This window comes from Oncorhynchus mykiss, chromosome 16, assembly GCF_013265735.2.
Source record: "Oncorhynchus mykiss isolate Arlee chromosome 16, USDA_OmykA_1.1, whole genome shotgun sequence".
Classification (NCBI taxonomy): domain Eukaryota; kingdom Metazoa; phylum Chordata; class Actinopteri; order Salmoniformes; family Salmonidae; genus Oncorhynchus; species Oncorhynchus mykiss.
Genome location: NC_048580.1, coordinates 44221657 through 44237817, shown reverse-complemented (window position 1 = coordinate 44237817; position 16161 = coordinate 44221657). Strand labels below are relative to the sequence as shown.

Sequence of the window (16161 nt, the reverse complement as noted above, 5' to 3'; positions counted from 1 at the left end):
GTTCTGAGTGAAGGGGGGTGCAACTCAATATTAGGAAGGTGTTCCTAATGTTTGGTATAGTCAGTGTATACTTGCTGAGAAATCACACAATTAACCCTGTTGCTATCAGGAATTCTTTGCAGCTCCACTATTGTTTTTGGTGTGTGTGTGTGTGTGTGTGTCCTTCCACATGGAGACCAGGGGTCCTACCGCTATGCTATGGATGCTGGCTTAACAGGCTGAGATTGGACCGATCAATAAGCTGTTAGAAAACCTCAAATGCAAGGCCAACCAAATGGCCTGAGCAGGATTTCTGGCATCCATGAATTCTGATGAGGACACTTATCTAACTGGAGCATTGGGACTCTGCAGTATGTTTGTCTCCCCCGGCAATACACCAATCCAATGACATGACAGGTTTTTAAAATGAAGCTCACGTCTTACACCGACTCCAGGTAACCCCATAGAGATTGGTAATAATAAATCTGAGTGGAGCTTTCCTTTCCCAGAACCTTCGATTTTCTGCGGTCCGGCAGCATTAACCATTTTCCCACCGTACGTACTTGTGTCATGTGGTGCAAATTGTGGCCTAATTCCTTCATCTGTCCAGTGGGAGACTTTATGAGGATGCAATGGGCAGGATAGCCAGCATGCTACAATATAACCAGACATCACATCACCCTTAAAGGTTCTCATGGTTGGCACTGGGCCCAAATCAGAGCTGACAACAGCTGTAGCCACAAAACAATCTGCAATTCATCAGGAGGGTCGTGCCTATTAGTGAAGAATAGGAAATGACAAATCGTGGACTGAATAAAGAGGTTGTGTGTGCTGTCGCAACATGTTGTCTTCCAGTCTGCCGGCTCACAGCGGTAGACAACAACATACCAATGAAATGTGAAAGAGACCCTTTAAAACTACCAGGAAAGGGGTCCTGAGTGGCGCAGTGGTCTAAGGCGCTGCATCGCAGTGCTAGCTGTGCCACTAGAGAATCTGGGTTCGAGTCCAGGTTCTTTCGCAGCCGGCCGCGACCAGGAGACCCATGGGGAGGCGCACAATTGGCCCAGCGTTGTCCGGGTTAGGGGAGGGTTTGGCCGGCAGGGATGTCCTTGTTCCATCGCGCACTAGCGACTCCTTGTGTCGCCCGGGCGCACGCTCGCTGACTTTAGTTACCAGCTGTACTGCGTTTCCTCCAAAACATTGGTGCGGCTGGCTTCCAGGTTCAGTTGGCATTGTGTTATAAAAATACCAGGAAATATACAAAATATTAAGAACACCTAATCTTTCCATACCATATCTTTCACCTGGATTCACTTGATCAGTCTAAGTTCCCTTATTGATGTCACTTGTTAAAAGCACTTCAAAAATCAGTGAGGAGGTGTTAAAGAAGGATTTTGAAGCCTTGAGACACAGATTGTGTGTTTGTCTCATTCAGAGGGTGACAATAGATTCAGTGCATTCAGAAGGTATTCAGACCCCTTGACTTTTACCCACATTTTGTTACGTTACAGCTTTATTCTAAAATGGATTCAATTGTATTTTTCCCCCTTCAAATCTACACACAATAGCCCAAAGCAAAAAACGTTATCACATTTTCAGAAGTATTCAGACCCTTTAGTAAATACTTTGTTGAAGCACCTTTGACAGCGATTACAGCCTCGAGTCGTCTTGGGTACGACGCTACAAGCTTGGCACACTTGTATTTGGGGAGTTTCTCCCCTGCAGATCTTCTCAAGCTCTGTCGGGTTGGATGGGGAGCGTCGCTGCACAGCTATTTTCAGGTCTCTCCAGAGATGTTCGATTGGTTTCAAGTCGCGGCACTGGCTGGGCCACAAGGACACTCAGACTTGTCCCCAAGCCACTCCTGCGCTGTCTTGGCTGTGTGCTTAGGGTCATTGTCCTGCTGGAAGCTGAACCTTCGCTCCAGTCCGAGGTCCTGAGCGGGTGGTGGTTAATTTGAAGGTAGGCTGATGTGGCTTTCTTATGTTTGATTCTGGTCCTGGAGGAAACCATGGGTACTGCCACCAGAGAGACTCAAATCGATTCTTCAAGGTAGAGTGGCAGTGACAAACAGCTGAGTGGGTTGAGCTGGCAGCCTGGCACAGACCACAGAGACAATTGAGAGGCCTAGACGGGCCGTGGTCCAACACGGCCCTGCCAGGCCTGAGATCGAGAACCATCTCTCTGTAGTTCAGTGGTTTTATTACCACAGTCAGGAGGAGCACAAAGCAAGCAGGAAGCCGCGGGGCCAGACAAAGACAGCTTCGGGCCCATCTCTCCCTAACAACACCAAGCAATCCCGGAGAAAGAGAAAAGAGCGGGAGAATGAATCAAAGAAAACAAAAAGAGCTCTAAAAATACAACCAGCAGGGCGGAACACCTGCAACATCACAGAGCAGGACAGGGTGGGTGGTAACTAAGGAACATCTGTGGACATCAGAATGATGACTAAGGAAAGGAGAATCAATGACAACATCAAGCCCCAGCCTGCAGGAATAAAAAGCGCCACAAATCCCATCGTTCTAATTGCATCTCCCCTCAAAAGGCCACTAGAACTGAAGAAACAATCCTCATCTCGGCCTTAATTTCTCATTCTTATGCACGTGCGCTCACTGGCGGCTCACAAGGAGGGCTGAGAGAGTTATTTGCAGATATTACGATTCCAAAGAGCCAACTGTGCCTGTTCTCTAGTGGTGGGGTGTCGAGGGGAGTGTTAGTCAGGCTGGGGAGGAGTCAAAACTAATTTTATTATAGACGTGTGTGTGTGTGTGTGTGTGTGTGTGTGTGTGTGTGTGTGTGTGTGTACAGAGAAGCAACCCCACTCTCTCAGTCACATCCTCTCCCTCGCTCTGTATATTTGCATTTCTGATCCCTCTATAATCTCTGCATCTACTTCCATGGGAAACGTTCTGGTCAGGAGATTATGTGGGCAGAGATGCCAGCTGCCTCTGCTCCCAATGACCCTCGGTGCCTCTGCAGTGTAGAAGGGCATCTCGTACTCGGGAGTCAGACCAAATTGGCCAATAGCGGCATGTCATACTAGCGATGTGCACGGTTACTAGAATATCCGAACGGACATTAGTATTTGAATACTTGTGCAAGTATTAAATAAATAGGCTCATTTTAACACCGAAAAGGCCTTTTTCTTAATGCAATTAAAATATCCACGTGACATTGTTACGCACAACAAAAAATATTTTAAAAACGCAACATGCAACAATTTCAAAGATTTTACCGAGTTACAATTCATAAGGAAATCAGTCAATTGAAATTAATTCATTAGGCCCTAATCTATGGATTTCACATGACTAGGAATACAGCTAAGCATCTGTTAATCACAGATTCCTTCAAAAGAGATAGGGGCATGGATCAGAAAACCAGTCAGTATCTGGTGTGACAACCATTTGCCTCATGCAGCACGACACATCTCCTTCACATAGAGTTGATGAGGCTGTTGATTGTGGCCTGTGGAATGTTGTATCACTCCTCTTCAATGGCTGTGTGAAGTTGCTGGATTTTGGCAGGAAGTGGAACACGCTGTCGTACACGTCGATACAGCGCATCCCAAACATGCTCAATGGGTGACATGTCTCGTGAGTATGCAGGCCATGGAAGAGCAGGGACATTTTCAACTTCCAGGAATCATGTATAGTTCCTTGCGACATGGGGCCGTGACATTATGATGCTGAAACATGAGGTGATGGCAGCCAATGAATGGCACGGCCATGGGCCTCAGGATCTCGTGCATTCAAATTGCCATAGAAAAAAAAGCAATTGTGTTCATTGTTCATTATTTTTGTTTGCATAAGGACCTTTGACGTTTCAAATTATGAATTGAATAAAACAAACTTGAATGTAGTTATGACGTGCATGGTGCGCCCCATAAAAAGACTGATAGCATTCACATGTAGCTTGTTGTTCATGTTGGCCAATCAAACCGGCAAAGAGGCTCAATGAGTACAAGGGGAGTGACAGTTCACTAATGCAATGCAAGATGGAATAAAATGACAGAATAAAAAAAGTGTGTGAAATGAGAAGGAGCTAGGCTACAAGGAACAACCAACAGGTAGGCAGTTGTTTCATCTGAATGGGGTTGGGGAGAAAGTGCAGCATGTGGCATAAATTAGTCGAGCTAGCTGAAGCTGACTAGTTTAGCTAGCTTCTCTACACTACTCCAGTCAAGATGCTGGCTTTAGGACCACGTTGACGCCTCGGAGCGGGCGGGCAGGCTGTTATCCTGGCTGCAGTGAACAGCGCAAGTTTCCTCTCAAAACAGTGCAGAGTTGGAAGATGGCTCGGTAACTGGAAGATGGCTCAGTAACTGCTGTTTGACTTGACATGAAACTAAATTTGAGTTTTTAATCCCAGTGCTGAGCTAGTGCGTAGAATGTTTATGTCCCTTATCAACTGAGGGGAATGAAGCTACAGCAGCCACGGTGATAATGGCTGGAGTAAATTTTGCTTGTTTTTGGTGTTCTCCAAATACCATTTTAGAGTTTTCAAATTGTTTATAAAAGCAGTAAAGCTTTCGATTGGACCTTGTGTGCAATTGACCAATAAAGTGACCATCTTACTTGAGATCCGCCCCTCTGTGCAGTGCACACGCCATCCAATCTTCCCTGCTCTCCCTCCTTTGTTTCCCTTCCACTCTCCACTTCCTTATCTCCCTTTAAAAGCAGCTGGCTGTGAATAAGCACCGTCTGTCACCACCTTCATGAGATGAACAGAAATTCATCATTGTGTGCTTCTGTCCGAGGTCAACGTCACTGCTCAAAAGGCACATCTTCACACAGCTGCTAGCGCTGTGATAGCACCCCCAGCCTCCCACCGTGTACCTGTCTCTCCAAGCATCAAGCCATTAGCCTGAAAGCTGCTTATCAGGGTGTCCATGACAGAGCTCACTCTGCTGCACAGGGGAATGACAGACCGCGTTTGTTTGTCCACGGATGAAGGGAGGTAAAGAAAAAAAAGGGAAACATTTCCCTACGTGACTAGAAATCTGTCCCAGGATGCATTGCTTTAACAGAACAGCTGCATCATATTCCCAGGCCATTGACTCTTACGCTTTACCATTAAGCTTGGGGATAATGTGCCCTGTGACAGAATGTGTTATTTATACTGACTATTTACAAGGCTGACCTCACCTCATCTCCGGGGGAATAAACTGCAGCCATGATGCTTCACTGCATGGGGTCAATTAACAGACAAGAGACAGCGTGCGCGTGTTGTACTGCACTTCCACAGGCATCTACGTACCTAGAGACACGGCTGCTACTCCCGACACCACACCGTGGCACGGCCACTCCACTCCCTCGGTCAGAGAAATGAAGGGGGCATTAGTGAAAGCAGCAGACATCTCCTCTGTCTGTAAACACCCGGCCTGCCAAGTCATGCCCACCCCCCTCCCCCTCCCCCTCGGACAACGTGGCTGTTAGAAGAGACCACAGATCATATTAAAACGTCATCATTGCTGCAGGCCCTATTCATTACCATGCTGACGGTCTCAAAGTGACAGACAGGACAATAAAACAGGGATAAATAACAAGTGCCCGGGACACCCGAATCACTCTGCATCTAGGTTAGGTTTCCAACGCGGGCTCCCACACACGCTGTCCGGTTCGCCACTAGTTATTAAAAGTCTGTTCCCTGCCAGGCAAACAAACAGTGGAATATATTTTAAACGCCACGCAGCTTTGATGGGAATGACAAGTGTTGGGCCAATAGACTGGCACCACAGAGCCTCTTAAGTCTTCCCTGGTTCCCTTTTCTCCTCCTGTCGTCCTGTGAGAGGGTTCAGTGGGTCTCTCATGCTCTGTAATGTGGGAACGGAGGAGTTGAAGTACTGGCCACATTCCAGGCCGTCTCTATTGCACACTGTGCAGATGATCCGATGTCTGGAGAATGCCTGATAGTGTTTCTAGAACTTTTCAGGAAGCAAATGAAAAACACAGTAATCTTCTGAGATGTGCTCAAAGTTAAAACACTTTCTCCCGACCAGATCTGATCGTCTGCGTAGCTCGACTGCAATGCAAATGACCTGGAATGCGACCGGAGAATGCGACTACAATAAAGATGACCCGGAACACAGCCTATATAAAAATCACCTTAGTACTGAGCGAGAGCTGCTGCAGGAGTCGGCCGTGTCAGGGGGGGAGAGGGAGGGATGGAAAGAAGGAGGAGGGGATGCTTTAGTATTCACAGCAGCTGCTGCTGTCTGGGGCCTCCATGCACCCATCCGCTCGCTCTCACTCCCTCCCTCCTTCCCCACTGACAGCCTAGCTGTCGGACAGACGGGCGGATTGGATGGTGGGATGGCGGGCGAAGGAGAGTGACAGGGTTGGGGAATGAGCCCAGAGACTGCAGCCGGTAGGAGGGAATGAAACACGTCAGGCCTGTAATACCACACACACACTGTTACGTTCCCCAGTTTCTGTATTGATTTGGGTTTGTATGTTGCAGCTGATTGGTCGGCCCCATTTCAGATTGGAGATCTGACCCCGCCCTCTCGTTAGGAGATACAGCTGTCTGCAATTACCGACTCTTTCTGCAGCTTGAAAAGCCAGTGTTCCTTTGTTAGTGTACGCCATAGGACTTAGAGGTATGTGTACGCCATAGGACTTAGGGGTACGTGTACGCCATAGGACTTAGGGGTACGTGTACGCCATAGGACTTAGGGGTACGTGTACGCCATAGGACTTAGGGGTATGTGTACGCCATAGGACTTAGGGGTATGTGTACGCCATAGGACTTAGGGGTATGTGTACGCCATAGGACTTAGAGGTATGTGTACGCCATAGGACTTAGGGGTATGTGTACGCCATAGGACTTAGGGGTATGTGTACGCCATAGGACTTAGGGGTATGTGTACGCCATAGGACTTAGGGGTATGTGTACGCCATAGGACTTAGGGGTATGTGTACGCCATAGGACTTAGTGTTTTTAGTTTATTCAAATTGTTCAGAGTTTGACTTCTGTTTTATTTGTTCCCAGGGGGGGAAGAGGAAGGCACCTTGGGAGTGTTTAGGCAACAGGCCTGCGGGCATACATATACCCGTAGTATGTACTCTGTCTATGCACACTAGGTAAGACCTGGGCGGACCTGTGCCAGGTGGTGCCAGGTGGTGCTAAGAATAGGTAAGTAGTTGGTAGGTAGGAGAGGGGACTAACTTTTACTTTCTTTGCTTTGGTTCCGTCCAGCCCCTTTTCCCGACAATTACCGTGTTAAGGAAATACATTTCCTGTTAACGGTAATATTCTCTGCCTCTGTCATCCTTACCCGCACCTACAGTCACATACCTCTTTCACTCCACGGGGAGTTGTGTATTAGGGTGTTGTGTTCCCTCCTCCAAGGCGTAAGTAACACACACGGCTGGTGGCACCTTAATTGGGGAGGACGGGCTCATAGTAATGGCGGGAACAGAATAAATGGAGCGGTATCAAACAAGTAGTTTCCATGTGCTTGATCCCATTCACTCCAATCCAGGAATGACTCTGAACCCGTCCTTCCCTCACCAGCCTCCTGTGACGCACACCCGAAGACGAGATCAAGTGGAGTTCCATCTGCATCTGGAATGCAGTGGGCCAACAACGAAAGGGAGAAGGTTCTAAGCAGGCCGGGGAGACTGTAATAACGCTTCTACCTCAAACACTGGAGCATGACTGATAAGGGCTGATAAGAACCATTACAATGACTAACAATTCCATAGTCCATGATCATGGTGAGCTATAGATCATCAGAACGTTGTTACAAGCCAATTAAGTTCAGAGGTATCACTCCCCTCTGTGACAGGCCTGTTGTCAGTGAGCCTCTCTGCACCATGACAGAAGTAAGACTTTGTGACCTTCTCGGTCTTGTTTCTGTCCTAGGTAAGGCACTGTGAAAGGCACCACCACCGAGGCAAAGCTATACACCCCCCCCCCCCCCCCCCCCCCTACTTTTGGAGAATGTGTGTATTGTTATTGTATTGCTAGTTATTGCTGCATTGGAGCTAGAAACAAGCATTTTGCTACACCTGTGATATCAGCAAAACTGTGTACGTGGCTAATAAACTTTGATTTGATCTAATAATAAAAAAAACAGGGACGACTGGGAGGAGTGTGACAGTGCTATGCTGTTACTGTCACAGTGGTTAACAACCCACTGAGCGACAGACATTTACAAGGCAACCAACACTAGTTATTTACTTAGCTGGAGCCTTCTGTAATAGCATAATTTTCTGGTAGTGTTGTCTCCTACTGACATTGTGTGAGCTGGGAACAAGGGGTACCATCCTACCCAAATACAAATAATTAAATGGAGTTTGGTGATAAAACAATGCCGTAAGGAAGAAGACTTTCCTGCAAGTGTATGGAGACAGCCGTTAGAATGGATACAAGACTTTGTCCATAGAAGCGGAAATGTGTTAAGAGTTTCGGACAGAAGTTGCAGACGTTGTTGGCTGGGTAAAGCTACCCTCGACTGGTTGAAACAGAGCAGCCATCTCATAAAACTAGCACTGCGAGACAAACCACATTAAACACCACACTGCAGCGGTACTCTGCTGGGCTGGAGATTGTAAAACCAGTGTGAAATGGTTCTCTCATTAATGGTTTTATCATAACGAGACACTGCTGAGCTATTTAACATAGTGCCTTCAGAAAGTAAAGTATTCACACCTCTAGACCTTTTCCACATTTTGTTGGTTCCAGTTTTCATTTAAAATGGATTCAATAGAAGAAAAAAAGTACACCACTTTATTTTATATTTTACAAGTTAATTAAAAATCAAAAGACGAAATGTCTTGAGGGAATAAATATTCAACCCCTTTCTTATGACAAGCCTAAATAAGTTCAGTAGTCAAAATGTGCATAACAAGTCACAAGTTGCATGGACAACAATGGTGTTTAACATGATTTATGAATGTTTACCTCATCTCTGTATTCCACACAATTATCTGTACAGTACCTCAGTCGAGCAGTGAACTTCAAGCACAGAATCAACCAGGGAGGTTTTCAATGCCTCACAAAGAAATTCTGACATTGAATATCCCTTTGAGCATGGTGAAGTCATTAATTACACTTTGGATGGTGTAAAAGGTACAACTAGTCACTACAAGGATACAGGCACCTTCTTAACTCAGTTGCCAGAGGAAGAGGACCACTCAGGGATTTCACCATGAGGCCAATGACATTAAAACAGCTACAGAGTTTAATGGCTGTGATATGAGAAAACAGAGGATGGATGAACAACATTGTAGCTACTCCATAATACTGACCTAAATGACAGAGTGAAAAGGAGGAAGCCTGTACGAAATAAAAAATAATCCAAAACATGCATCCTGTTTGCAACAAGGCAGTAAAGTAATACTGCAAAAATGTGGCAAAACAATTAACTTTTTGAACCTGAATACAAAGTCTTACTTTTGTGGCAAATCCAATACATTACTGAGTACCACACTCAGCATAGTGGTGGCTACAACAAGTTAAGGGTACGCTTGTTGTTATTATTAAGGACTGGTGAGTTTTTCAGGATAATTTTTTTTAACAGAATGGAGGTAAGCACAGGCTAAATCCTAGAGGAAAACCTGCTTCAGTCTGCTTACCACCAGACACTGGGAGATGAATTCACCTTTCAACAGGAAAATAACCTAAAACACAAGGCCAAAACTACACTGGTGTTGCAAACCAAGAAGATAGTGAATGTTCCTGAGTGGCCGGGTTAGAATTTTACTTAAAGCTGCTTGACAATCTATGACAAGACTTGAAAATGGTTGTCGAGCCATGATCAATTCCCAACGACAGAGATTGAAGAATCCAGGTGTGCAAAGCTCTTCGACTTAAATCAGAAAGGCTCACTGCTGTAATCATTGCCAAAAGTGATTCTAACATGTATTGACTCAGGAAATTGTGTGTAGGTATATAAATGAGATATTTATGCATTACATGTCCAATAAATTTGCTAATATTTCTAAAAGCATGTTTCCACTTTGTCATTATTGGGTATTGTGTGTATATGGGTGAGAGAAAAATGGATTGAATCCATTTTGAATTCAGGTTGCAACAACAAAATGTGGAATATGTAAAGAAGTGCAAAGCAAAGCAACACAATAAGCAGATCGCACAATCAGGTTTGATTCCAGGATAACACTGGATGCATTACTTCTTTTAATATTTCCCTAATTTTTTAAACCATTTTTCTCCCAAAATTTCGTGATATCCAAATGGGTAGTTAGTCTTGTCCCATCGCTGCAACTCCCGTACGGACTCAGGAGAGTCGAAACGTGTCCTCCAAAACATGACCCTGCCAAGCCGCACTGCTTCTTGACACACTGCTCGATTAACCCGGAAGTCAGCCGCACCAACGTGTCGGAGGAAACACCGTACAGCTGGCAACTGAAGTCAGCTTGCATGCGCCCGGCCACCACAAGGAGTCGCTAGCGCGCAATGGGACAAGGACCTCACAGCCGGCCAAACCCTCCCCTAACCCGTACGACGCTGTGCCAATTGTGCACCACCTCACGGGTCTCCCGGTCGCGGCCCGGGTCTGTAGTGGCGCCTCTAGCACTGTGATGCAGTGCCTTAGACTGCTACACTAGTCGGGAGGCCCGCAGTGCACTACTTTTGACCAGGGAGGAATGGCACCCTATTCCATTTATAGTGCACTACTTTCCTAAAATGGGCCTTGGTCAAAAGCAGTACACTATAAAAAGGAAATAGGGTCCGATTTGGGACACACCCTCTGGCTACTTAAAGAGAGGACGTGTGCTACGTTTCCAATCCTGACCTGGAGCCACTCAGCAAGATAGAGAGAGCAGCATCACATCGGCTCTTCTCCTGTTTGGCTCAGAGCCACAGATGTAATGCTCATGGCTAGAATATGCAGTTACGAAGACGGGATGGGAAATGCTCTTCTGGGATCATAGCATTTCAGTGCAAATTTAGGGTGTATTAATCAACCACCCCATACTCATTTACACACAAACACAGCATCTGGATTGCACACAATCCTGAAGATGTACTGTTCCATTGACGTACAATAATGTAATAAGCTATCAGAGTATTATAGATAGACCCGTGGTGCTGTGGAGACTGGGGAAGGGAGAGAGAAGAGTCAATGAGGGAATAGAATGAAGGGGAGAGAAATCACAAGACAACAGAAAACCAATGAGAAGGCATGTCCCTAGGAGGGTAGATGGGGAGGGAGAAGCAGCACAGAGAGAAGAGAAAACAACAGATTAGGTGGAGAGCATTGAGCAAGCTAAGAGGGTGAGGAAGTGTTAAGATAAGGCAATACTGCAATAATTCTCAAAGATATGCAATCATGTGTTACTGTAGATTAGGCTACTTGAGCATTGGACTTCTATGCATACAGGTGTGTATGTGTTGTAGTATAACTTCATCCATCCCTCAAGGGAAATTGATTCATCACCACCGGCTTTGACAAGACAAAGTACAAAGACAGTCGTCGATAGCAATAAAGTATAGCTTTAACAAGTAAGCAGAGCAACAGATTAAAGATTCCAACCCAGCTTCAGCTTTTGAGCTCAGGCCAGCCCCACCATCACAGTGTAGTTCAGGTGTCTGTTGTCATAAACTCACTGGCTGCCAACAGATGGGCAGTGGTGCCATGGTTACCACTAGCCAGGCTACAGTGTGACAGCCCCTACTTATCTATAGCCCTGTAACCCAGGCCCTGCATCTCAGGACTGGAGTTCACAACAACACCGGCCTGGTAACATCAGATCCTCAGACAGCCTCATCTAGGCATGGAGACCCCATCAAAGATAGATGATGGGTGAATTAACCATGAGGCTGAGGGATAGACAGATCAACACTACACAGGGACTGGCTGGGATAGCGACACCGTGTAGAGGCCGGCACGGCTATCAAGCGCAACAGTTTGCCAAACCCCACATTTGAAAGGAAGGTAGATAAACAGGCACACTATCAATTCTAACTATCGACCCCCCCCCCCCCCCCCCCCCCCACCACCACCACCCCATCACTAGTGTTTCTTCAGAGCGCCTCTTCACTCGGACCACTGCTGCGTCCCAAAAAGCAGGGTGCTACTTGGGACAGTCCATACATCAAAACCCTACACACATCGAAAAGTACCACTTCCTCCCAACACCCATAACAAGTTGCCATGTAAGTATGACATCCAATTCCCGCTTCATTTACATGCGTCTCCTTGTGTAAAACCAGTAACCACACTCGTCCATGCATGTAAAACAGAGATGAGACGAGAGAGAGGGATAACGTCCATGAGGTTGGAGAAGTCAGTAACTCCTTGACATGGAGAAGATGTAGGCCACTGGGGAGAACGCAAGGACGTTTCGTAAGAGCAACCGGGCAGGACGGGGAAAGACCGACGACATCTGTCCATCCAAACAAAGAGGATTACACACGCACATTTGATAGCCTAGCGCTGATTCAAGCTAGAAGGTACACGTTCTGCTGAACTACAAAGATCTTAGCACAATCATTCTACAGCATCCTACGTCTCCCACTTCTCTACGTTTCCGTTGGGTGAAGTTGGGTCGTTGATATTTCTAAGTAGAAATGGTGTACCAACTGAATTGATATCAAATGAAGTGCCTTTTAATATAGACCACACGGCAAAGTCATTTAATCCTATTTTGTTTTTATATGAAGATTTGCTAAAGTGCCAAAATTCAGCATTTTGACATGTCCCTCTGTCAACCCCGTGTCGCCCACTTCATTCCAAAATCTCTTCAAGTTTCACCATCTTTGTAAATCCCTGGTTATTGTGTTGCTTTGACAAAAGTCATCTCTGAAGATTATTATTGATTTCATGCGAGTAGTGATTATTTTAAGTCAGTCCTTCATTTGAAGGTCAACCTTGTTACATGAACTGAACTCACATTTTAATATGGTGAAACCATTCCTTTTTAAATATATATGTTTTTCAAAAGAAACATTGAACATCTAATAGTGAGAACAGTGTAAAAGCAGGTGAGCCGTTCCTAGTCTTTTTTTGGCAATTTTCTGGTGTTTTGTGGTGGACAACGGAGCAGGTCGAGCATAACGCGTCCACCCTGTTACAAAGACAGGCTAGAAATGTTCACACCTTGTTTCATGTGCAGCTTGCAGTCAATTGCCCCTCCCTGTTGCACACAACAAGATTCTAGTCCCCATGGGGAGTTCTGGCTCATTTAAGAAGAAATCATCAACCCTGTTACAGTCCCCCCTGTTACTGTATTTGTCAGTCTTTTTTTCTTGTACCTCTTCAGATGAGAAAATGTGTTTTTTTGATCATGTTTAACATGTGATCTTTATGACAGGATGTTACAACAACAACAAATGTAACCAAGTTACACTTCTCAAAAGGCACTGAACTGGTGGAATGACCCAGTTCATACTGCTTGATGTACTGGCATAAGCAGTCTAGGAGACAAATAAAGGCCACACACACCTGATCCTCCCACTATCCTGGAGGGCAAAGACGCAGCCCAATTACAAGCTTTACTATTTATTCCATTCCTACCAGAGACCGTGTGCAGTCCCAGTTAACCCCACAGCTATGACTCAGGCCATTAACTGCCCTGGGCAAATAGGATTACACCGAAAGGACAACACATAGTGTGTGTATGGGCAAGACAACAATTCAAGTCTTCTGAGTGGACTTTGGGGCAGGTGAGAGTTAACTAGAAGAATGCATGTTGTCACAGCTCAAGTATGGGGTCAATTTGATTTCACAGACCAGACCAAGGTTACCATAGTACGACAAGTACGCCATATTACGTAACACATCATGGTAAAATGCATAACTTTGAAGAGTGGGCCTAGGCTGCAAAACCTCTGAACGGTAATAACAACACTAAACATACCTGGTTTGACGGTCTTGATACGGATGGGCTCCCGAAAGTGGCGGATGACAGCGAGGGTGTCTCGGTTGGTCAGGCCGCTGACAGGGGTGCCGTTCACTTCCAGAAGCACGTCCCCGATGTTCGGTAACCTCCCGACGTGACAGACCATTGCCTCAGTAATCACATGTCCCAGGTATGGGAATTCTCCCAGCTCTGCTCCCCCTTGTACGTCCACAACCGAGCCGAACTCCTCGGCATTCCCCCATGATAGCGCGCACTCCTGGACTTTACCGGACCAGTGCTTCTTCTTCTTAAGCGTTTTGGACATATTTAATCCCTCTTGTAAATCTTTAGAGTCCCAGACTGTGTGGTTGTTTGAGAGACGAGATAAGCAGTTATTTTTAAGATGCAGATGTGACTATTGCACAGAGATAATGAGATGAGGCAATCTGCTCACTAGTGTTTTTGTATTCCATTCCATTCATTGAGCAAATGTCATTTCAAAGCATTATCCGTATGAACATCCCGAATTATTGGAACATCACCGGTCTGCGATACAATAGTAGACTGTAGTGCAAGACTATCTGCGTCAGTGTTGTCGCAGGAGGCTAGATCGATCGCGGGGATGCTGATGTTGTCCCTCGCACTAAATTCTTGGGTAGCTGGGCAATGAAGCTCTACTTCTGAATGAGTAGCCTACTGCTTACTTACAGTGAATCGGTCTGATAAACAGTTTTATAAAAGCCTATTACGCACAATAGCCAATAACTCAATTTTGGATCTATCCGTCGTTGAGTCTATAGCCTTGACTACACAGACTCTCCACTTGACTCAGTCGATGTATCAATTCCATGAACTAAATTACCCCGAACAACTAGCTATGTCGTTAAATTATTGAGCATAAACAACTGTTGCCTACACCCTCTGACAATTCTTCATCCAAAATTCGCCAGGGGCCAACTTAGTTCCAAGCACTTGTTTTACCTCCTCCACCGGTGACTTTAGCGACGCAGTCCTTGGAAACGGAACAACATACCTGGCATCAGTAGCGAATGTATTCGCAGAACTCGGGTAGTGTAGCCTACTCTGCTGGCAACTTGCTCCCTATTCTTCAACCCTCGTAAGCCCAGCTCAGAGAGCGCCGTCTCGTCAGTTGACGCCCCATGTGGTCTCGTGTCAGATTCAGCCCGGTGGCTCACAGAACTGGGGAGATTTAGGCGCAGGAGTCTATGGAACTAACCATAAAACAAGAAATCACGAATAACTTTTTTGCTTGTTTTCACCGTGTTGATTTCTTGAAGGAAAGCCCATCCAGGCGCCAATGACTGCTTGGGGTTGCCTCCAATCAGATGGTGGGAACGGAGTAAAACAATGCAAATCAACCAATGGAAATGGTTGGGCGGGGCTTCTGCGCAAACTCTGTTTCAATTGACCCGCTTAGCTTGATTTAGCTCGTCAAGCTTTCTGGGTGGACTGAGTTCCCAGTCACACGCGTTGGGTACGTTTTGGGACCAGGCGCTCAGCTGAGTAAATCGAGCGTGCCCACTAGATAGATGAAATATTGCAACAATATTATTTTCTTGTAGATTACAGACGCTGTCAATTAAATTGCCATCATAGTGCTATGAAACTACAAAGTAGTCATAACACTTTTAATTAGTAGTTTGTTAACTGGAACCAGGACAGTGCAATTACAAATCAATTTGTATAATTTTCATAGCATACTGTAGGGCCAAGTATTTTCGCATGTCATTTATTGAGGGGAGGATGTCCAGTGTGTCAACTCTTGCGTGACTGTGCCATCTTGTGGTTAAATTAACTTGTAGGTCCTGAGAATGTGTAGACACAGAGCACTAGAGGCTCCTCAGAGGAGGAAGGGGAGGACCATCCTCAGTGAATTTCATAAAAATGTAAAAGGTAAAACACTTAAAAAGTTATCATTTTTAGATAAAACTATACTCACGTCACCAAATAATGGATTAAAATACACTATTTTGCACAGAAGGTCGACAGTAGCCTCAACAGCACTCTGTAGGGTAGCACCATGGTGTAGCCAGAGGACAGCTAGCTTCTGTCCTCCTCTGGGTACATTGACTTAAATACAAAATCTAGGAGGCTCTAGGTTCTCACCCCCTTCCATAGACTTACATAGTAATAATGACAACTTCCGGAGGATGTCCTCCAGCCTATGAGAGCTCTTGCAGCATGACTGGCATGTTGTCCACCCACAATTAAAGGATCAGAGAATGAATCTAGTACTGAACGCATAAACTACAGCTAGCACTGCAGTGATAATGTGATTTAACCAAAGATGAGCGGTATCCATTACTGGAAGTTACAGGTTTGCCAAAACAAAACGTCCGATTTTTCATCT

The 16161-nt window shown here is 45.7% G+C and overlaps 1 protein-coding gene across 3 annotated transcripts in view; it reads right to left on the bottom strand.

The window, feature by feature from the left end:
• LOC110492084 (membrane-associated guanylate kinase, WW and PDZ domain-containing protein 3) overlaps positions 1-15120 on the bottom strand; it is a 195119-nt gene extending 179999 nt beyond the window's left edge. Inside the window, exon 1 of one of the 3 annotated variants that reach the window (XM_036947018.1) lies at positions 13809-15120. In XM_036947018.1, coding sequence (XP_036802913.1) covers positions 13809-14115 — 307 coding nt within the window. In that variant the 5' untranslated portion in view covers positions 14116-15120. The remainder of the gene's footprint in view (positions 1-13808) is intronic. The other 2 variants (XM_036947015.1, XM_036947016.1) reach the window with 2 other exon arrangements.
• Between the last annotated feature and the right edge of the window lie 1041 nt (positions 15121-16161).